General features: G+C 52.2%; 1 protein-coding gene across 1 annotated transcript in view; it reads right to left on the minus strand.

The window, feature by feature from the left end:
• Nucleotides 1–23,771, minus strand: part of MEGF9 (multiple EGF like domains 9) — a 54,797-nt gene that overhangs the window by 10,058 nt on the left and 20,968 nt on the right. The window contains exons 2-4 of the mRNA XM_054849088.1: nt 16,545–16,746; nt 3,707–3,846; nt 27–170 (exon numbers count right to left, since the gene is read on the minus strand). Coding sequence (XP_054705063.1) covers nt 27–170; nt 3,707–3,846; nt 16,545–16,746 — 486 coding nt within the window. The remainder of the gene's footprint in view (nt 1–26; nt 171–3,706; nt 3,847–16,544; nt 16,747–23,771) is intronic.

The raw sequence follows: 23,771 nt of genomic DNA on the forward strand, positions 1-23,771 counted from the left end.
GAATTAGACCAAAACGAAAGCCTTACGTATTCGGCAGGTGCCGGTCGAAGCTACGGTGGAGCACGGGCAGCGATGGCAGGCATGGGCAGGATGGGTGCTTCTGTAGAAACCCTCCTTGCAGAGCTCGCAGTGGTTTCCCTTGGTGTTCTCCTGGCAGCGCAGGCAGATGCCTGGGGAAGGGACAGGAGCACAAGCAACCGTCTGGCAGCAGGAACTGGAGCAGAACATTTGGAGCAAGAATCCGCATGGAACACCCTCAATTATCAGAGCTCACAGGTGATTTTGGATGCCCTCTGGCCAAAACACGATCCCAGCCTCTTATGACCTTCTGATGGTCATCCCCCCCTCCACACGCACACACATATCATGTGAAACAGTAGGTAGCCCCAGAGGCCCACAGTTCATCACCTGAAAAGGTCAGTGCAGGTAAAGACACGCTATCGATGTTAAATGGTCCTCAAGGAAAGGAGTTTCAGTTTGCCTTTGTGCCAGAGAGACGGGATCTTGATGCTTCAAATCCCCCGCTCCCACAGTTTACGCCTTTGCCTTTTTTTGTGTCCAACCTATTCCTGCTCCACAGACCTGGTGGTCAGGGGTAAGGAAGTGCCACCACCCTGCTTTGGGGACAGATGGCTCCATCCCACCAGGGTGGCTCCAGCTCCTCCATCCCCCTCACCGGCACAAGGCAGCAGCAATTCCTGACCTTCCTGGAGAAACAGAGGAGAACTGGGGGGTTCACGTGAGCCACCTCCCCTTCCTGGGGGAGCCTCTGAATCAGAAAATCAACGTGCTGTGTCTTAGCAGAGGCTGTGTCCTAATGGCCCTCTAAATCGCATTTTGATACTGTGGTGACTGGAGAAAGAAAAATCTCCATAGTTATAAAAACGCTGCCTCTATCAAAAGCCCATCCATCAACAGGAACATCCTGTAATTCAGCAGGCTCCTCGTCGAGGTGGCAGTGACCTGAGGGAAGCTCATTCGATTAAATCCCATGTACGAGACTCTGCAAAGGCAACAGCCACCTTCTAACAAACCAGGGCGGCACACGGCAGTTTATTCGCTGCATATATAAGCACAGACAGGAGATTCACTGAGCTAATCTAGCAGTGCTGCGGGGGCATGGAAAAGTCTCATATCAACATTAACCACACGCAAAAATCCTGAATTAGGTTAATGCTGACTGTTAAAAAAACCACAGCAGATTTTCTTATTAATATCGGAACGGTTTGGCTCCCTTGCAAGCCCAACACGCTGCACAGCTCCTACTTTTCTCTTTCCACAGCAATGACTCTGCAGCCGAGCATCTCTGAGTAAGCCCGGCGTGTCCTTGCAGCCGACCATCGCACCAAGGGCAGGAAGCAAACCCTGGCAGCTGCCGCTTTTGGGAAGCGCCTGATTCCCCCCCCCGCCACCACCCGCGGTGGGGCTGGCAGCGCCCCGATGACTAAGGACACTTGCACGGCGTCAGCTCCCACACGCTGTTTGCTCTGCACCCAACAGCTTGTCAGACACAAGCCGGTGGTTTTTGTGGGAGAGATGTGAGGGTTAGAGGGAAAAGTTATCTGCTGGGCTCGGTTTCTCCAGTTGCAAACCCCAAAGAGCCGCTTCAGCGGGATGCCTAGGACAGAGCGGCTCACGGAAGGTCAATTTGCCCGATCAGCACTAAGGGTGCCTTGAACCGTGCTCTGCAGGTGGTAACGGCGGTATAAATCTGGAATCACACCTGCATTTTCTGACCAGTCTTGGTCACTTTAGGACCAATGTCTTTCCCATCGGCGGAAATTACTCACATTTATCTACACCGACCCTGCAAAATGGCTGCATTTCCAATGAGTCAGCAAGTTGCTCAGCCATGCAAAGCACGCATGGGCTTGCAATCAGGTATCGCTGTGGAAAACCTTAATAATTAATAGCACTTCCCATCCTGACAATGCCCTCAGGAAGGATCAGACCTCACAGTTCCCCAACTGGGAAGAAGCAACCAAACTCATTGCACAGACACAACATGGGGCACGAGGGTCGTGTCAAAGGAAGCGCTGTCGCCTGGGGAGCTCTGGCTGCCCAATTTCCAGCCCAGTAATTTCAAATATTCCTCCTAGCCAGAGCGATGCCGAGTGGAGACGGTTGCAAAGCCGGCAGAGGGAGCCCGAAGTACAGCATTAATGCAAAAGAAACCTTGAAAATTTGACAAAGACTACACACAGTTGATGTAAAGCTGGGGAGGTCACACAAAGTGCAGTCTCTAGAGCAGGCTGAGTGCACTGCGTTACTTATTAGATGTCGGATCTAATTTTTAATCGACTGTTCTCTGTTCTGGTTTTGTTGGGTTCCCCCACTCCCGGCAGCAAAGAAAGCAGATGGAGGAAAATTTTTAAAAAAGGGATTTTTGTCAAATCAACAATAGATCATTAACCAAAAAGAGGGTCTTTCTTTGCAGTGCCGTGGCCAGCGCCGCACAGCCCCAGCAGAAGCGCTGCCTGAACAGCCCCATCCCGGAGGCGAGGTCTGCGCTGGGTTTTGGGTTGGTTTTTTCAAATCAAGAGCTGGGGGAACATTGAGGGAGAAGAGGAAAGAGCAGATTATCTTCCTCCTTCACAAAACTCACACAGCCAGCTCCAAATCAGTAACGCAGCTGACGCGCGCACAGCTTTAGGTACAATCTTATACCCTTTAATATTAGTAGGACATACGCAAAGTTCAGTATAGGAACGAACGCAGTAATTCATCCTCAGGGCGTGCAGATCTGGTGCCTGCCACTGCGCCGGCCACCCACAGAAACACCCTCTCTGCCGAGCAGGATCCGGCCATTGGCTGGGCACCGTCAGCACTGCGGCCGCCCGCTCCCCTGCTGCAAACACATGGGACACCAGGGAACAGACACTGGTGCAGAAATTGCCCAGAAACACCATATTAGATGAGTTCTACCTCTCTGCCAGCTATGCAAAAACCCTGCAACATTTTTGAAATTATTGCTCCTTTCTAAATATTACAGAATTTCATTTCAGCCTGGAAGTTTTGATGAGAATTTGGACTTTGAAGTGTGAGTTTTGTTGCTAAAGCGGGGATTGCGCAGGCAGTCACATAACATTGCTCCTCCGGGATCTCTCCTTCCAGTGGAGATGGGAAACCAATTAGTTTTGCCCTCCCATAAGCTATTCAAGCCCAGGTGCTTCAACACTTGCACTGCATTAACATCTGTATGAGTGACAGATAGTCAAAGAAATGATCAAGGAAAATGAACAAGGCAAATTTATAAAAAGTGCACAATACTAATTAGGTGCTGCCAGTTTTTTCCAGCACTAATCATGTTATCTGTGGCAATAACAGTCACCTTACGTCAGTGCCAGTACAGTATATGTTTCCAGGTAAACAGCATTTAACAAAAGCTCCTTAAAAGCCCGTGTTGTGTATTTGTGTAAGTGCAAAGAACAATAGAGCACAGATTTCCCGATAGAGACTGCAGAATAAAGGCACTGCAGCCTGGGGTAAATAACGCAGCCTTTATTGACTTCCTTGAGAAGAGGACTAGCTCCAACCTTGCCCCTCATCTTAATTTTGGTTTTAAGGTAAAGATTCTGGGTACTCAAGGCATAAAGACGCAGAGGAAGACGATCAGAGTGGGGGTCTGCTGACTGAGAATGGCAAAAACCAGAGACAGAGGAGACAGGTGAAGTCTGCACCCACCGTAGTCACAAGGGGAAGTTACCTGTTAAGCTGTCGCAGGTTTTGGAGTGGTTGTTGCACTGACACGGCTCGCAGGTGGTTTCGTTAAACCTGTAGTATCCATCACTGCACTGGTCGCACTTCAGGTCCGTGACACCGACTTTACACTGGCATTTCCCAGAGCTGCACAGAAAAAAAAACAAACGGTGAAATCTGGATGTGCTGGGAGGCGTCCAAAGTACAAACCTGTGGCCAGTGTTTCGGATCCCCTTTACAGAGCGGGGAACTCTACGCTGAAACGCCTGCTGGCCCTGAAACCCATGGGCAACGATTTCCAAAAAGCGATGGGGAATTCAAGAAAGGCTGTGTGTCTGCAAAACCAGTTGCCCTGACAGCAACTTCCAGCTGGGCACCAGGAATCATCACCACTCTGGAAAGCCTTGGCCCAAAGCCATCCCCACACATCAGCCCCAGCAGATGCTCCGACAGCCCCTCTCCGCCCCCAGCCTCATCAAGCACCTGCGCCTGCCCCGGGTCCTGCAGGACACCAGGACACCCGTGATCACTACGCCTGAACAACACAAGAGCACCCACATGGATGATCACCTCCCCTCCGCATCAGCGCCGAATGGCACCTCCCGGATTTTCGGGCGAGCAGACACTTCCCTGCTCACCACCTGCCTTCCAGCTCCCCCGAGAGCCGGTGCAGCAGCTCAGGTGTCCCGCTCGGACCTGCACTCCCTCCACCTCTCCTTCATGATCCTACTTATCCCTCGCACACAACATCCCCCCGGCCACCCGGGCAAAGCCCCTCACTCTCCGGTCAACTCCTCCGACCCAGCAGGAGCCATGGGAAGACAAGGGAGGGTTTTCCCTGCCCACCATAGCCAACCCCAGACAGGAGCCTGTTGACTTGGGCACCGACTCTGCACGGAGCCTGGAGCTCTGCACAGTTAAAATCAAGCGTGTTAGTGTTAGCTGGCATGAGCAAATACCAGGAGGCTATAAAAAGCAGGGGTTACCCTCATTCCTTTGGCTTTCCATGCCAGTCTCTCCACGCAGAGGCTTCAAACCTATCGCTTTCATAAGCGACTTTATATACTAGCAGCATTTAGGCTCAGCTCCTGGCAAAATCACAGGAATGGATAAAATGCAGCGACTGCCGGCTGCGGCTCATCCCACCTGCACACGTGGGAACCGCTAATGCCCGAGCCGAGGACCAGAGAGCACAGAAATGCCTCTCCACATCTCCGATAGCCCTGGGGCGACCTGCCGGAAACCTCAACCCCTGCGTGCTGCAGCGGGAATCCAGGACAGCAACCCAAATAAACACGATTTGCTCTCCTCCAGGACATGGATTTATGTGCTGCAGCAGCGGACGAGGCCGGTACCATCCACAGAGCATCCCCTGCACAGCGCTGGATGCACCCTCCTCTTAGCTGTCCCCCTATATAACCTCCACCCTATTCATACACTTTTTTAATTCAGGATTTCAGGGTTCGGTGTGCCTGCACAAAGATAATCTATTGTTCTCCCTCGCTGCTCCTGGGGAAGAGCGAGCGATGCGCAATTTGCTTCTAAAAGCCCCTAGAAAAATCTGTTGATTAAAACTAATAGAGGCTGAGGCTCCAAATGGCTTGATGCACTGTCGATGTGTTGTTTTTAATTAAAATGCAGTAGATTGCAATGTTTTTGCAATTGCTTCTGTTAGAAATTAACATAATTTAGTATTTCTGTTGTTCGTTTGCTTGCCAAAGGAAGAGGAAATACTCAAAGGCACACCAAAATACGGAACTCAGCCCAAGTGGTTACACAATTAAATAGTTTCAGAATATGAAATTTCAGGCATATTTAACGGACTGATTACAAGAAGGAAAAAGAAATACGATGTTTCCTTGCTCTCCGGACCATTATCTGGAATTGCAGCAGGCAGATGCAGAATTCAAAGGGATGCTGTTAAGCAGCTCAGTACATTTGACTTTTAAAGAGCTTTTCACAAGACCTACCATTAATCCAAATGTTGTCACAGTGTTTAAAATAAGAGCAAACAAAAAGCAGTTTGTTTTTATTTGCTCCTGACCGCTACCAGACAGATATTCCTGTAAGCGGGCAGAGGATGGGCAGAGCCAAGCAGGGAAAAGCAACTAATTTGGGGGGGATCGGATTTTTAGCCTGAAAATGCATCTTCTGGGGATGCTTCTAGGAGCAGGACTTTACAGGACCCAGCTGTATAATCTTCACCCTCCCAGGCTTCCTCCTGGAGTCCAGGGTGCTCCGTTTTACTGTCTGCTGTCCCTCGATCAAGCCTTTATCCTCCTGACACCCTCCTCTTCCTCCCGGCTGGCACCCTTCCATCCAGACTCCCGCTCCGTTTCTTTAAAGGAGGTTTATTTCCCCAATGACTCTGCTAGAGCTCAATGCAGCATTTTGGCACAGCGTCCCTTGATTTTACTTGTTAGTTTAAAAATAACAGGAAAGCAAGCTATTTTTAAAAAAAAGAGGGGGGGAAAAAAAGAAGAAAAAAAAAAAGATGGTTTTGGAAAGTTTGGTTTTAATGCCTCTCCAGCAGACCTTTTCTCAACATGTTACACATGGCACAGAGCCAAGTTCTGCATGTGCAAGAATTAAATCACTCAGCAAATATAAAGCTTTGCCTGTGGTCATTGCTTCCATAGAATAAAGCCCTCTTACAACACTCCTTTTCATAGCTCCAGTCCAGTAAAGACTGTCAGACACTTTTTAAAGCAAAGGTCAATGATATAAATGCATTGAAACCACAAAAAAAAAAAAAAAAGTCCTGTTAACAGACCGATTGTGCCCATAAAAATCCAGAAACTTGAAAGAAAAGACCCACAGTTTAATACTTGCACAGTGAGAACTGAACTGGATTTTGGGTATAAGCCAGGAATTTCTTTTTTTGGGGAAAGTGGGGGGGAAGGAGGGGGAAGGGAGGAGGGAAACATTTTGATGCAGCAACATCAATTGCTCAACTCCATTTCAGACGATTATTAACTCCACTAAAGGCAGCCAATTTTTAGCTCTCACAAAAGAATTGATGGAAGGATGTGTTGGGACAAAAACAGACTTCCAGTAACAAAAGTCTCAGGCCAGCCTCGGTTTCTACTAGATTTTTAGAAATACACTTTAAAGACCGTGTAGGTCGTGTATATCACCGTCACATCATCCATCAACTTTATATACGCTTCCTAATGATTAAAAACATCACCAGCACAAGAGATCCTGGCAGAAGGAGCAGGCAGCGATTAGCCAGCCGGGATAGCGGCAGACCACATGCAAGGCTCGGATCCGACGCCGAGTGATCCGACCCTCTGGGGGTGAGGGCTACGTGCCGGGTTGGGGACCCCCCCCAAGGCAGGAGCTCGTGCATCCAGCTGCCCTCAGCCCTTGGGCTTCACGTTGTGCCTCAGGAGCTGCTGTCCTGATGCCTGCAGGGCAATAGCCTGGGGCTGGACGGCACCCACGGGCCGGCGGGATGCCAGCAGACACTGGGGAAGGGTTGTAAATAAAAGCAAAATATTGGGCAATAGGGAACAGCCTGCACCCCAAAATATGTCTGAAAAAGCCAGCCTGATTTCACTTCCACCCCCTACAGCCCCCTCCTACGCCAGCCAAGGGGAACGGGCATGGGACGCAGGAAATCCCATCACCCACCAACTGATTCATGTCCCTGGTGGCAACAAAACATTTCCCCGTGGTGGGATTTTACACGGGACTGCAGCTTTACGGCTACAGAAGTTACAGGGATACAACAGAGGAACCCCCTCTGCGCATTCGCCTGGGTGCTGTTAAGCAGGAGGATTGCAGAGAGGACGCTTCCAAGCGGGGTCAGAACTAGGAGCAGAGCACAAAGAACAGGGGAACGCCTCCAAAATCCCATCTCGTGCCTGGCCCGAAGCTGCAGAGCATCCACGCAGGAAACGTTCTGCCAGGTCTGATGGCCGGGGAAGGACACACGGATGGGACAGGCTCCGCCTGGGAGCTCGGGCAATGCCCTAACCCTGCGCCGCTCGGCACAGCACGGGAACTCGAGGCCTCGTCACCAGGGGGAAAAAAAAAGGCATTATAAACCAGCATTAAAATATCTGTGATTTTAGATACGCAGCTGCATCTGCAATGGGTCTCCAGTCCTCCTCCACAGAAACATCCTTAAGTTAGCGGAGACACGACGGACACAAGATGGATGGGAAGACAGAGAACCGCAGCCTTAAGGGCTGTCTGGAGGCACGCTCTGCACGGTTTAACGGTGTAACAGAAAACCCAAAACCCCTTAGCAAGCTCTAAAAGGTTTTTTTTCTTCTTTTTTTTTTTTCTTCCCCCCCTGCCCCCTCCTCGAGGAGGAGGGAAGGGAGAAATTCATTTTGAATGTTTTCCCAGCTGCCAGAATGACCTGGCTGCCCAGTGCCAGGAGAGCCCACGGGCTGCCTGGCCAAGTCAGAACCAGCCAAAACGGTACAGCGCCAACCGTTTGTGCCTTTATTTCAAAAACACATGAGACTGGCAAGATTTTGGGTCTCTAACCAGGGCACAGCACGTGAACGAGCTGCACAAACCCCGGCTTTGAAGGAAAACTTTTCCAAACACGTTTACCGCCGTCATTCTGCAGCACAGAGCGTGCACCCACCCCTCACCCCGCAGCATCTCCAGGACCATCCCCAAAAGAGCCGGCAAGGGAAAAGGAAAGCGGGAAGCCAGGGTTCCTGCCAGCCCTTCCCCGACCCCACGGCATCTCCAGCTTCGCGTGCCCTCCCAGCCACTGCCTTGTAACCCCCTGGCTACAGATATACCCATCGCTCATCCCAGCAGGACCCGGACGTGTTCCTGTAACATACACAATTAACAGCACTCCGGATGAAGGAGGAAAAAATGCGTTGCTGAACTAGGAGCATGTGTAAAACAACCTTCATGAAAAGGTTTTGTCACACTTTGATGGAATAAGACAAAAGGATGCTGCACAAGATTAGGAGGATTCAGAAGAGATGTCGCTAAAAATGGTGCGTTTCTCCAGCGAGCCCGGCTCCTTTTGTGCTGATTTTCTGTGATGTCTGACAGCAGCCAGGGGATAAATCTCTTACAGTTTTCTGAGCAACGTAGAAAAGTTAACATTTGAAAGCTAAACGCTGTGAGACACTTTCGTGGAAAACCAATGCTATTCACACTTACCCTGAGCACACCGAGAACCCTCGTAACCCACGTGTTGATTTTACTTTAGGTCAATTAATTTGAATACCAGCACGTGGGGACGCAGAGAGCAGGAAAAAGCCCCATGTTGGGTTTCACTTCCCCTCTCCCTCGGCTCCAACCAAAGTCACCAGCAGCCAAAAGGCTTTGGTGGAAGGGTTACTGCAACCACGGCCGAGCCCCACGCCGGCCGCCCCGCTCAGAGCTGCCTTTGTGGAGGGCAGAAGAAGTGGGGCTTTATTGCAGCGAACATTGGGCCATTGTGCGCCGCATTCCTCGCTTTGTGCCGAGGGACGGCATCTGTTTATATGGCAGCCCTCGACAGAGCGGGGACACTTCACAGCTCTGAAAGGCCGTTCTGTACATGTCAAAGGGCCACCTTGTCTGGCAACCGCCGCCTCCGCCGCCCCGGCTCCCCCGCCAAGGATGCCCCGTGGCGCTGGGAAAGCCAGGGAACTCCAGCCCGGGGCTGTGCCGTCTCCTCCGGGTGCCCTCCCGGCACCGCTCATGGGGACCTCGGCGGCCGGAGAGGGAGGAAGCAATGGGAAGAGCACGATGGCTGGAGAGCAAGGCTGGATGGAGTCCTCTACGGTTTGGCATGAGGAGAAGCAGAAAAAGCCTAACCGGAAAATGTCAACCCCAACCGGTGGGTCCCGCCTTCCCAGAGCATCCCCTGGAGATCACGGCAATATGGGATAGGGCAGGCCACCTCAAGGCAGAGGAGGACACGTCGATGGGGAAGGCAGGCAGACGGGGCTGGTCCCCGCTGGACACTCGGTTTTGCCCAACGTAGTCCCTCCATCCCCCAGATCTCTACAGATGCCTCCTCGCAGGCAGCAGAAAAAGGCAGGGCCGACAAGCACTGCCTGAAATCAGGCTGGGCACCACCTCCCCCACATCAGAATTTAGCCACAAGAGCTTAAAAAGTTGAGCCAATATTTTTTTTAAGGGCAGTCAATGTTTACCAGAGCAGCAAATCTGCAACAGACAACACCGGAATAGCAAAACCTGCTGGAAAATCAACAAAATAACAGGATTTCTGAGAAGCCACAATTACTGTAGGGAAGATTATAACAATCCACCTTTCCCTGCTGCTGTGGCCAGTCCCTCATTCATTTCCCATCCCTGTCCGCAACCGAATAAAAACGGGTGCAGGTACAATATCTACCTGCTTGTGGGGGAAGAGAGGAGGAGAGCTAATCGGATGTAAAGGCTATAGGAGTCTGTAATAGGAAGGAGATTTAGATCATTAAAGCACACAGAAAAATATGCTCTAACAGGGTATTCTTCTGCTTTTATGACGTCCACATGTAACAATTTCCGCTACGGGGGAAAAAAAAAAAATCTGTTCTCTGCGGAGTGATGCTGACAAGGCAATACTGGGAGATAATGAGCCACCACTTGTGCTCAGCAATCTATATATAAAAGGAGAGCAGTCTTGAAAAATAGGGAAAAAGGGAGGCTGTTTGTTTGGTTTTTGTTTGGTTTTTTTTAAGAAAAAAATGTCCTTGAGGAGTTGGGCTCCCAAGGTGTTATCTCCAGAGGCAAGCAGTGCTCAATGTGGTTTACTGGACTGCTAAAATACAGTAGGATGGAAATTCAGTTTCCCACGCGGGGGAGAGACATTTCAGAAGTGTGATGACACTCTAAAGACAGAAAATGAAGATTTTTCTCTGTGTAAAATGAGAACTCCACCACCTTCCCCCAAATAACCTCCTGTGGTTGGGATGGGCGGAAGCCTTGGGAACACGAGGTCTCTCTCATCTCAGACCATTGCCACAAGCACCCTTTCTGCCCAGGCTGGTGAAGCTCCACAAAAACCTTGAATTGCAATGGATCTGCATTTTCTAGCAAAAAAAAAAAAAAAACCCAACAAAAAACCAGAACCCAAATTCTGCCCCATATGGCTTCCTATCGTATGACACTCAAGGTGCACCTACTCTGCGACCCACCTGGTGCTTCCCAACGCCATCAGGACTGACATTCCTTATCGCTTCCCCCCCTCAAGGTCTCTTTGCAGCTTTTCACATCCCACCACCCCGTGAACCCAGCGTGCGGCTCTCCCTGCCCAGCTCCCCAAGCTCCTTCAGAAACCCCAGCCCTTATTCAAAGACCTTAACAAAGAACATTGTCCGGCGCTGCTGACCTTACTCTCACCAGCATCGCTCTTGCAAATCCATGAGAGTAAGGGTCACAAGATCAGCCTCTCCAAAGAGAAGCCCACTACAAAGAAGGCACAGAGGGATGGAGACTGCCCAGCTAACAGCATCCCCCTCGCAGCATCCATGCTCCGGGGCACAGCCGTGTATAAATGCTCTCAGGGACGCTCAGCCTTAATTCTTTTTAATACGCACACAAAGCATGAGATCCCCTTGAGGGGGCAAAACATCTCTGAATTAACACTTTGGTTGTTGGTTGGGTTTTGGTTTTTTTCAATGGAAATGAGCGACGGGAGCTCTCTCTAACGTGACTTATGCCGAGCCCGCGGCACGAACCGCGCGTGAACCAGGATCAGGCGCTGCAGAGCCGTGTCCCCAGCCAGCAGTAAGGAAAGGCAGCTCCGCCAGCGAAGGAGCGGTGCCGCACGCTGGGGCAGTGGGTTTCAGCGCTGGACATGAACCAAAGCCAGCGTCAGAGCCTCTGCTTCCCGCTGCCCTTCTGCTTGTGGGGAAACTGAGGCACGGGCAGAGGAAGCAACTGAAATTGATTCACAGACCCCAATTTAACATTCATCTCTTTTCATTAGGGACAATGATAGCATATTACGTGTGTTTAGTTTAGAGCTTTTTAAGGGAACTGGAAAAACCTAACCCAGTTTAGATGGTTAACGCAGGTTTAGCTAAACCCTGTAGCAATCCTTACACAGCCCACGGCAGCCGCAGGTCTCCTCGTGTTCACGAGCACCGGTAACGGTGCAATAGAAGTTGAAGGGTGCATCACCGTGTCTTCCCTGGGGCCAGGATAAGTGGCTTTAAAACACAAAACGTCCCAGGGAAACAGGGAATCGAGGGCTGAACCCTTCCGCTGGGCAGCGGCGTCTCACAGCATCTTCTCTACTCCTCCATTCGCATCCCAAACTGCGGGGTGCAAGAGCACCCACGCGGGGACAGTTGCTCGTGGGCTAAACGTGCCGTCCCTGTGGCTGCGGGGCCACGCTTTGGAGTGAAGCCACAGGGGTCTACATGCTGGGCTAGGAAAACCTCGAACAGATGCCTTGCAAGAGGTAAATCGGGGCAATACCAGCTCTCCCTGCCTGCACTGGGGCGCAGGAAAGCCCCGCACCGGCACCCAGCAGACGGGCTGTCGGGGCCCCAGACCGCTGGGTCGCAGTGGGCCACCCTTGGCCAGTGTTTTACCCGTGTTTGCAGCCCGGCGCGGGGATGGCCAGTGCTGCTGGCAAGGTAAAGATAAATAAATAATAACAAAAATGCAGAGTCATTTGAAATCTCCTGCTCACCAGGAGCACACACACTGCCTCTTTCAGGCTGGGCTCTTCCCACGTGCAGTCCTGCTCCTTTAAATAAATCAGCCAGAGGACAGGTTTACACAGGAAAATTATTTCCACGTGCATTTAAATAGCTGCGCCGGTACGGCTCCTCGTGTCGGAGCACAACTGCTGCTTTGCAGCAGGGAAAGGCTTCCCCCGAGCCAAACCCCGTTCCCCTCGCCCTGCTCTTCCCAGGCAGAGCCCCGCCATGTCCTTGCCCAGGAGGGCTGCCACGCCGTGAGTCAGCTGGGGACACGAGTGGCATTTTGGGAGAAGCCGCAGGGCAGGACACGGAGGGCAGAGCTGTGCCGGGCGCTGCAGAAACACTGCGAGAAGCTCCAGCGCTCCCACCGCTGCCCTGGCTGGGGGAGATGGAGACCACTGTGCCCCCCCAGAACATCTTTGCTGCCTCTGGCTTGGCTCCTTGCCCACCCGCAGGGAGTGGGAGATGAGAGTTCAGGCACCGGACTCTGCTCACATAGAGAAAAAAGAAAAATAAACACAGAGGGGTGCAAGCCTGGGAGATGCGGGCTGGCCAGCCTGGGCACAGTGACCCTCTCCTGCAGCATCACCTTCACCTTTGCCTCCTCCACCAGGTTCTTGCTGCCTCAGAGGACAGACAGATGGACAACACAGCTTTCAGCTCAAGGTGTCCAAAAACCCGTGAGAGGTGCGGCTGGGGGGGACAGCCCCTGGCTGGGGCCATGTCACCATGGGCTGGGGCCACCACCAGGCACCCTGCCCACCCCGCACCGTCCCCGGGGCTTTGCAACGGGAGCACAGCCCTTCCAGCTCAGCCCGTGCACCCACGTGAGTCACCGTCCTCGTTCTCCATTACTCCATGACCTTGACCACGGCCCTTGAAACTTCAGCTTCTTTCTCCACCCCTCCTCTATGGACTATGAACACTTCCAGGCCACAGCTATCTTTAGCAAGCATCGACACAGCATCCAGCCCAGTGAAATGTGGGTTTATCTGAGGTTTCTAGGCGTTACCGCAACAGGGACAACACATTCCCCCTCTCCAGGATGTGTCAGCCCTCTCCACGCAGCCAGGATTGCATCCAGCCCCACAGCAAGCTCCAGCTTCGGCTACACACAGCTTTTCATCTAACAAAAAAAAAAAAAAAAAAAAAAACAAAAAAAACCCCAACAACAAACAAACAAAAAACCCCCCAAAAAATCACCCAAACCAAAGCACGGAAATCCTCTGCCATCCCAGAGGGGGATCTGTGCGGATCTCCCCAAATAATCAAATTTAAAACGCCACCAAAACAGACCTTTGATTAGCGGCCGTGGAGTCCATTCATAGCGACAGCATGTCAGGTCAATGTTCACTCCCAAAATCAACTGTCTGCCTCGGGAAAGGGATTTTTTTTTTATTTTTATTTGATGGTCTGCATTTGAGGTCTAGTTAATAAACAGCATACTTGGGTGTGCCATCTGGCCGGCCATAGAGCACGCCTAGAAATAATACTAATAATCATCATATGGTGGTGCTTTAAAAGGCAATTTTACAAAAGCCAGGGCAAGCTGATTGAAACCTATCAGGCATGTTTTGTGTGCCCCGAGAGCTCAGCCTTCAGGCAGTCTGCCTCTCAAATCAGCTGTTGTCCAAAAGGGTCAGAGTCCAAAATTACGCTGCTGTTTTACTGGGAGACTCATCTGAGCAGCCGTCGCTTTTCTCTTAAGCCAGCACGGAGGAATTAACTTGTGCAAGTTAGAGTTGGGCTGGTGCTTTAAAATATAAATAAATAAAAGCCAGCTTGCAGTATTTTTGATGTGAATGGAACAGAAGGTGGTTGCTGGTGTTGGGCAACGCCTGCGTGCCTCATCCCAAGCAGGGGTTGCCTGGAGGGATGGGGGGACACACCGCTTCTCCAGGGACTCGGCGGCAGGTGGGCATCAAACCTAGAGCTCCAGCCCCAGCGTTGCCAGCACAAGAGCCAAAAATCTCATTCTTGGATTCGCACAATGCAGAAGAGGCTCTCCCACCCAGGGGGACAGACCCCACCGCGGGGATGCAGCCCGGTACCCACGGCCCAGATGCCTCCCCCAGCCACAGCCAAGCAGTACAAGCGTGGGGCCCGTACCTCTGCCTCCCACAGCCACCCCGCTTCAACGCAGCAGAAACGATGGGTGCATTTGCCCCGACGGATTTTGCATCCCACTTCATTTTCCCATTCACATCGCCAAGCATGAGGCTGCCCATCTCGCAGCCGTACTGATGCCCTCAGCCCTGCAACACAGACAACTGACCTAATTTTCCTCTTTTTAAACACCCAGAGGTCATCTCCGTCTGCAGCAAACCCCACCGAGCAGGCAAGAGAGCAGCAAACCCCCCCAGAGCGATCGCTGTTGACATCAGTCCTCCTCCCCAAGTCTTCCTTCAAATTTTGCCCTACGCTGAGGATCCACATCTCCCACATCCCTCAAGGCTGCAAAACGGTGCTGAAGAGCAGAAGCTAGGGAGGTCCTCTGCCATTTTTGGGTCCATACACGTTGGGGTTGGGCGTGATGGCTCGCTACGTGCGCAAACTCCACCTCACTCTCCTTCGCAACTCAGAGCATCTCACCTGACGTTAGTTCCCAAGGGCGTTTCTTGGCTCACTCCACGCAGCGAGACGCGGGGAGATGTCACCCATGTCCGTGCTTCGCCCACTGCCCGGTGACTCAGAGTCACGGCAAGAACGCTCCCTCCCAGTTAACCCAGTTGCTTCAGCAGTGCCTCCCTCCTCTCCCAGCCCTCAAAGATAAGATATGTCCCATCTGCCTCTCTGCCCAGTCTGCCTTTCCAGTAGATCTGGCCAAACTCAGGTTTTCTAGTCTGTGGCAAACCCTGATGCTTCCAGGCACATCCTCCCATACCCAAAACCACCACTAAAAACACAGGTGAAAAACTCAACACACTCCGCCCCCAAGAATCACCTTGTTTGGTGAGAAGGTCACTCAAAAGCAACACTCCAGTTGGCTAAAGTTCTAATTTTTCAGAGCTTATGCAAGCAGAAAAATGCAGCATTGCAACAAAAAGGAAGGACGCAAACAGAGAGTTTGGGCGTTTGGAAAAAAAATAATGTATAAAATAATTCCAAACAGCATGTTCCTGCAGGACATTTGGATTCTGACTCAGCCCCAGCCTTGGCAGGGAAGCGCAGGTGTTCAGCACACGCCGGGGACCAAACCCTAAAAGACAACAAGGCTGATGCCAGCGCAGGAGCCCAGCGCAGGATACCACGCGCAGGGATCGCTTCCCTCGCACGGCCCTGGGGAAGGGTCGGGGTCTCCGGGAACGCCTTTGCTGCCAACTTTCTGGTGCGCAGGAAGGCTGGACGTTGCTGCAGGGTGGTTTGATGAGGGGGTCTCCTCCAAAGACAGACCCTGCATCTCATTTCCCCCTGAGCACGAGCAGGGGACCCAAAGGGTCTGGCTGCTGCTCAGACCATTATTTGCAGGAATAAAGCGAAAGCCTCAACTCAGCAACGAATCTCGAATGACTGACAGATCACCGGAAGTTGGGAAAAAAGAATAATTGCATGCTGGCTTTTAAAAGGCAAAACGTGAGGGTGGGTAAGGTGAAATGAAGAGGAACACATTCATTATACAAGAGCTCAAAGCATCAGCTACGGCAACTTTCTTGATGCAGCAAAGGAGAGGAGGCGGCGGGGTTACACGCCAGGCAAGGCAGCAGCCGACACTTCCCTGGGCCGCTGCTGCTTTCATGATGCTCGGCAAGGGCAGAGCACAAAGTTTAGCTTGCCCCTGGTGTAACCAATATCCCTTTGGAAAACAAACCTCTCCGGAGCTCCTCCGCTCCCCTCCCGAGCTCAAGCGTGACGGCAGTCCCGGCCGACAGGGACTAATGGACGCGCACGGCGTTAGAGGAGAGGTTCTGCTTTGCGCAACTCAGAAATGCAAGTTAACTCCCTTGTGGGCTGCCGGGGCTTTTGCCACAGCTATGGATGTTTTTATAATCCACAGCTTGAAAGAGAGGAAGAATATGCTTCATGAATTTTTATAAGGCCCGCTTCCTTCCTGCTTTTGCTTTTTTTGCTCTTTTTTTTTTTTTTTTAAATACTAGCACCAGATGACAGGATCCATTCTTCCTGATCTGCATCCCGAATCCTAAAACATCCCCAAACCCCACCGCCACGCACACGGCCTCCCCGCGAGGCTCAGCAAAACACCGCCTTACTCACTCGTCGCACTGGGCGCTGCTGGAGCCGGCGGGGTTGCAGCCGCAGGGACGGCACCGCTGGCTCCTCTGCTCCAGGTAGAAGCCCTCGGCGCATTTCTCACACCGCAGCCCCGCGTAGCCTTCGAGGCAGGGGCACTGCCCCGTCGTGCCGTTGCATTCGGCCGTGCTGGCGCTCCCCACGGCGCTGCAGTTGCACAGGTCTCCTGCAAGGGGGAAAAGAAGTTGTAACCGGTGTGCTGGGGACACGACGCCGAGCCAGACCCCGCGCGTCGCTGCCAGCACGGCTGCCTTCCCTTTGCTTACCCCGGGTTGGAAACTTCGTCGCTGTAAGGATGACGTTTGCTCTAAAATGCGGAGATGATTTAAAAAAAACAATGTTGGGAGCAGCCTGGGGTTTGAACCCCCATGGTTCAGGTTTAAAATCTCTCCCCAAAAGAGAGCCAGAAGGTTATGGGTGTAACTACTTAAAGACATATATACGTCACTGTGTATAATGGCTGTATGCACATACACACACGCGCACACACTCGTGGCTGGCTGGTTACACGACTCCAGGAGCTGACAAGCGCTAGCTGTTGTAATATGAGGATAAATAAGCAACAGGTGGCAAAATGGCTAATTATTGGATCCTCCATTTCACCCCGGTGTAACACCTCCCGTTTACCAGCGGGCTGGTGGCTGTTCCGGCACAGGACGCGCACAACACCCCTACGCCGTGAACCGGCACCGGCACCTCGCACTCCCGGAGAACGGACACGGGAGCTCCAGGCGTTGGGCCGGTGGCAGCGGTCCCGACTGCAGCAGCCCAAGCTCCCTGAAAACCTGGGCTCAGGGGAGCACCGAGCACGCGGAAACGGCTTTGAACGTGGGGGGAGCGGAGCTGGGGGCAGGACGGAGACCTCCCGGCTACCATCTAACGGGCCACCTTCAGCCCCACGGCGAGCGGGGACAGCTCTGGGGACCCACACGTGTGCCTTGGGGACGCCCCTTATTTACAGGCATTATGGAAAGCACGCACCGAGCTGCTGCTTTTTTAAGAGAGGAGCAAATCTTTTGATCGAGTGATGAATTCCCAGTCCCCTCGCACATTATTTCGGATAATACTTTACAGTACCGAATGCACCGAAGAGAACAACCTCTCCCCAGCAATTTGTTTCTGCCAAGAGCTTTATGTCTTGCTCCTTCGTTGCAAAATATTTAGTGCCTTAATAATTTAAAGTCTTTTTCTGCCAAGGGTGAATTATAAACAAGGATTATTTGTAGAAATAGCGCATAAAGCATCGGGGGCGTTACGCAACCGCTGGTATTTGTTATTCCCTGAGAAAAGCCAGTATTCAGGGCTCTTCATGGAGAGGGGAGAGGCCAGGTCCTCATCCCAAGGAAACTTGACTTAAACAAAGCTCAAATCACGTCAAGAAGACCCAACACGAATGCTCTTCGTCAGCACGGGTATTTCAGATCATTTAACATTTATATCGCACACTCGTGCCCCGGTCCAATGGAAAGGAGCTCAGCGGGTCCCTGGATCGAATCACACTTAAAACCCAGTGACTGAATAAAGGTGAATTTATGAATACATAAGTAATCTGCTGAAACAGCACCACGCTGAAGACCTCGGAGTACCTTTGGAAAACACACCGTAAGGTCTCCTGCGTCACAGCAGCACCGTAACGGCTCCTTCCCGGGCAGCAGCCCTCGCCCCGGGCACGGTCACCGGCGGACTGCAGCAGAACGGAAAGGCACCTTATAGAGCGGTTAGCCCAACACATTAAATGACCATAAAACCACAATTATAGGCTGACTTTTCAAGGAATGCTACGAGCCAAGCGGGAGGAAGGATGCCCTGTCCCAAGAAGGGACCATCCAGAAGCCGCAGGACCTCTCTAACCAACAGGCAGGCTGCAGCACCTGGCTGTTAAATAGCCCCCAGCAATTTTACTTTTCATCTGATTTCTTCCAACACACAAAGAAATATATATGAGTTATTTAGCTTTGTTACTCCGTCAATACACACGCAGTATCCCCACAGAAGTCATTTTGTACCTACACACCTGTGAAATTACACCTAAATTTTCTTCAATCTAAACTAGCAAATACAACAAACACCTCGAGATCTGCAATTATCCACTTCGGCAGCCACTTCACATAATGAACCAAATTCCCATCTCAATTATCCAAGCAGAACCTTATCGATTTGGGCACTTGGGCTTCTCCCAGCCAATGGGAGCAGCAAAAACTTGTTGAGCAAAAGCACTTTGGAGTTTGTCAAACACGCATCACAACAAAATTACTTTTCAAAGCTCGTTACGCGCAGCGTCATTAGACCTGCTAGACTTGATTAAGAAAAGACGACAAGCGCTGGCTCAGTTCTAACGGCGACGGGAAGCGCTGAGAGGGCAGGTCCAACACGGCGGCGATGAGCGGCTCCGCGCAGGGACCACCGTTGTGCTGCAGGAGCATCGCGGCCACCGCCAGCTGCACGCCGAGTCCGTCCCGATGCTCCAGCAGCACCGGCCGAGAGCTGAACTTCTTCGGCTGGAAAGCGATGGGTGCTACAAGTCAGATTCCCATCCGCCACGCTGCGTCAGGGGTAGGAGCTCGTCCTCACCGACAGGGACCACTGCACCGCTCCCGCCTCTCCATCCAGCAAACCAGCACTGACGGACGCATCTCACCAGGAGCCGTCGGAGCCCTACGGGACACACGGGCACAGCCGATACCCGGGCACGTTGCCGTGAAAGTTAATTAACCTCACGCGCCGCAAGAGCCGGAAAGGCTCTTAGTGAGATAGGGCTGTGCTGCAGCGGGTTTTGTGAACTTGGTTGATGAACTTGGCTTTGTGGCCATGCTTGCGCTAGGGGAAAAGGAAGGCTGTCCCCAAATATAGTGTACTGACAGGAGGGGGAGAGCTGATGTTGACAGTATATTACCTTCCAAGAAAATCAGCCATGGCAAAAAAAGAAAATCCAGAAGTCAGAGAAGAGGGGCTACGTACATTGGCAAGAGCCTCATGTTTCTCTTGCCCTTTATCGAAGGACCTCAATCATCCACCAAAAGGGTCGGGCCACCACCTAACCATGGTGTAACTCACTGGGAACATCATCGCTACTTACAGGAGCCCCACACGTGCCGGGCGGGAGGCGAAGGCAGGATCCAGCCGGAGCCCACTGCCTTAGCTGAGAGATGGAAACACGAACAGCTGTACGCTTTCCAAAAACACACACAGCAACTTCCTGATGCCCTTTTTTTTTTTCCTGATGGGTCTTTGCCCATCAAAATTGCACCAAGTCGGGTCAAAACCTGGAGGCGGCTCAGCCTTGGCAGCCGAACTCAACGGCAACGCAGATGTCACCAGCTCTGCGAACGCCAGTTTCCCAGGAGAGCGAGAAACGCTGCAACAATCCAGAATAACACTGGCAAAAAGCAGCTTTTTGTTCGCAGGCTGGTGGAGCGGCGGCTCCAGCTGCCTCGGCAGCGATGGGGGAGGCTGGTTCTGCTGCCGACGGGGGCGCGGAGCTGAGCCCGTCTGCTGCGCAAGCGGCGGGGAAGCTGCAAAATCACCACCGAGCGCGTGAGAAGGCACAACGGGGCCGATACAGAAGATATCCCCCAAAGGGGTGACTTCCTCGCAGGCCCTGCCTCTGCCAAACCGCCCCTGAGGGTTCTGGGGAGGGACGGTGGCCCGCTTCAGGGGAGCAGCATCACACGTGGTGTGTGTCGTCCCCCCCCCCCCGCCCACCCCCAAAACACCCTTGTCACACCCAGCTCGGCTTGCACGTCCGCCTGGCTGATGCAACCCCAAAATGCCCTAAAGCCCCTTTGGTTGGGCAGCGGAGGAAAACCAGACAGCAGCATTAAAATCCATTGCCTAGCGCAGCGTCAAGGCTTGACATGATGATGTACCAGACTATGAAAACCCGAGGCTTAATTTAAAAGACGCTTTGTTGTCCCCGATGGCAGCCGGGTTCGAGAAGGTGCAAACAGTCCACAGCCAGAAAAGGAGAGCGATAACGAACATCTACCTTGGACTCTGGGAACACAGCAAAGATGATGAGCGCTACAGAAAATTATTAGGGAACATTATCCTGGCTCCTGGCCAGAGCCTGGGTTCTTGGAGCTTTTATTCAGTTTTCTCAAGCACGTGTTTTGCCTTTGAAGGTAACCTTCCAAAACACCTTACCGAGAGCTTTTGCAAACGCCAAGGAATGAGCAAGGGTGGATAAAGCCCAGAGCTGCCCCGTGCTGGGATGCTCGGCCACGGATGGCAGTGTCGTGCTGAGGTTGGGATCGCACCGTCAGCAACGGGAGCCGAGGGCAAAGATCTCTTGAGGACGGGGCACTGCTCCAAGATCTGACTCCCAGCTCTCCCTGACCTTCTATAGGTCACTCACCCTTGCTCTGCCTCAGTTTCCCCATCCGCAGGGTGTTCACCTGCCCCCCAGGGCCTCCGAGCCCTGCTCGTCTCTGTCTCCCCATTCCTAAAGCATTCTGGTTTCCTTCCTTCCCCATAAAGCACCACGCAACAGCTCAAAGCACTCGGCTATCAGCGATAAAAACCACCACCTTTGCTCACGAAGGTGTTGACGGGCTTTAATTAATTAACAGCCTGATGACGTTCTGAGATCCGGGAATAGAGGCACTATAAAAGTGCGTATCACTGCCACGCGTTACTCCTTCCAGCGAAAACAAACAAACAAAACCACCGCTCCCTTCACGAGCGGCATTTTAACCTTTACTTTTCATTGCTTAGAGGCAAGTGGAGTCGAAGAAAAGGTTTACGGTTTGCTACGGCAAGGGACACGCTGCTGCACGGGAGACAGATTTAATATGCGATTTCAGTGACCTGCACCCCTGAATTGAATAATTACTATGCAGAAGTTGTAGGTTACTAATAAACTGGAGAACAGTTATTCCTATTTTGTATTGGTTGGATACACCCCACGGCTGGAAGCAGCACCAACACGACCAAGAAGGTGCCAGGTTTGCCGGACCCGGGGAGCGCGGTGCCCTGCGACCCCTCGGCACCGGCCCCCCCAGCCCGCACCCCCGGGCGGGGATTTAACCCTCCAAATCCCAAGCCCTTCCCTGCAAACCCCAGCGATGTCCCAGCCTGAGTCAGGTCTGGCATGACGCCGCGTCCCTTCCTCTCCCATCCCTTCCTAGTACTTCAGCAGAGCTCGTTCCAGTGTAAAAATAATTTTTCAAATGATTTTTTCACATCCTTTCAGACCTGCAGTGTTTTAAGTCTTCGTATGTATTTTAAGCATGATTCCTTCTCCCATCCAAGCCACTTAATGAATAAATAATTTAAAAACGGGTGAAATATTTACAAATGGCAAAAGAAGAAATCACTATGAAACACAGGAAGATGTCTGTATGAAACTGTATTTGCTGGGGACATCCTGAAACAGTGCAAATCCTGAACGAAGTCGCCTACTCACTGGGAGCCAACATGGAAAATCCAAGATGCGCTTTTTTTGTTAGAAGAACGCGCACCTGGAAGAGCAAGCTGTGAAGTCCCAGGGATGCTATTTATTGTCCTGCTTCAAACACATCTCCAGGGAGACAGCCATTTTCTATTCGCTGGACTAGGAGATGGGGAAAAAAAAAATAATAAAGTAAAACAAACCTGGAGGGACTGTTCGTACCGTAACCGCTGCCCTGGCAGCGCTGGGTACCAGCGGGGTTTCTGCAGGGCCAGCTGAAGCAGGTACCGGCAGGTATCCCGCTGGATTTAAAACAGCGGTAACGATGCCAGGCTTGGGGCATCTCCTGCCATGGGTTAGGAGAGGCAAAGCCAGACGTCCTCACCTCCTCCCTCCATCCTTTGCACCCCAATTCCTCCCGCTGCACACGTGGCTCGAGGTGAGCAGCCCAAACGCCCAGCCACACCAAGGCTGGAGGCGCCCGCTTCTCGATTACCAAATGCTTGTAGTTACACTGGGTTTACACCAACATACTCTCACTTTGCACCAGCCTGACCTCCCAAATATTAAACCAGCACCGACTCAATCTCCCATTCATTTGCTCAGAGAGGATGAAGCTAGTGCATTCACGGCACGCAACGGCACCCCATCCCTGGGAAGGCTCCAGTTTTGGTATTAGTTTAGCAGTTTTCCTCCCTCTCCCCATACTTTATTCCCAAATTCAAGCCCGATCTTCTCTTCCTCCTCCCTCATTTCCCCTTCTCAATCCCTCTCCAGGCACCATTTCTGACAACACAGGAATAAAGGGATCAGGCAGCAGGTTTAAAAATCTATCCAAAGCCATTTCCTTTCCCCTTGTAATTAAATTGTGGAACTCATTGTCAGGGGATGTTCTGGGAGCCAGAAATACCTACGGCTTCAAAGGAGGACTGGATAAGCTCACGGAGGACAGGTCCGCTGGTAGCTGTTACACAGAGGGATCTGGAGGAAGCATCCTGATGGGAAAGTCCCCGAGACACTGGCTGCAAAAAGTCAGGGTTATGCCCTGTCCTCTTGGCACCTTCTTCTGGCCAGTCCTGGATGGGTGAAGCTTTGCTCTGACCCAGCCTGGCGGTTTGGATTTCTTCCCCGTTTCCACTGCTCAGGGACGGCTGCAGCTCCAGTCCTCCCCTCAAACACACAAATCCCCCTTAAACAGTCAGACGCGGCTATTTCCACGGGGAATTTTTTCTTATTGCAGCCAAAGGCACAGCTGTGCTGCACCACTCCTCTTCCCCCCCCGGCCTCTCAGGCTCTTTCCCTTACCCCCAAGAAGATATTTCACCCCCTCAGTACGATCCACCAGCGGGTTAAACCTCCCCCAGCAAACTGGACGAAGGTCAGGACGGTGCCAGCCCCGCACGGGATACAGGATAGCAAAGGCATCTGCGAGCCTCGCCACAAGCTGCCGTTTGTTAGAAGAGAAGGTCCTGTTCATCCCTGCCCTTGTAAAGCAATCTACCGAGCTCCAGCCCGTCCCTTTCGTGTCTCTGATGCCACCATCTCACCGTGGTCAACTCTTGCCCTCGACCAGCTTTTGCGTTCAATGCAATCGCCGCTCACTTGGGTGGCTGAGCGCTACCAAGCTGATGCCCTGAACACTGGAGATGTTATTCCAGCGTAGCGATGCTTTTGCCTTCAACCACAGCAGGCAGCGTGCCTTCACCCCACGGCCTGCGGCACATCTGAGAGGGTACGGGCTGGTTGAGCTCTCCTGCAGGGACCTGAGGAACATCTGCCATGGGCTAAGAGCTCCTGCAAGA

This window comes from Grus americana, chromosome 20, assembly GCF_028858705.1.
Source record: "Grus americana isolate bGruAme1 chromosome 20, bGruAme1.mat, whole genome shotgun sequence".
NCBI lineage: Eukaryota > Metazoa > Chordata > Aves > Gruiformes > Gruidae > Grus > Grus americana.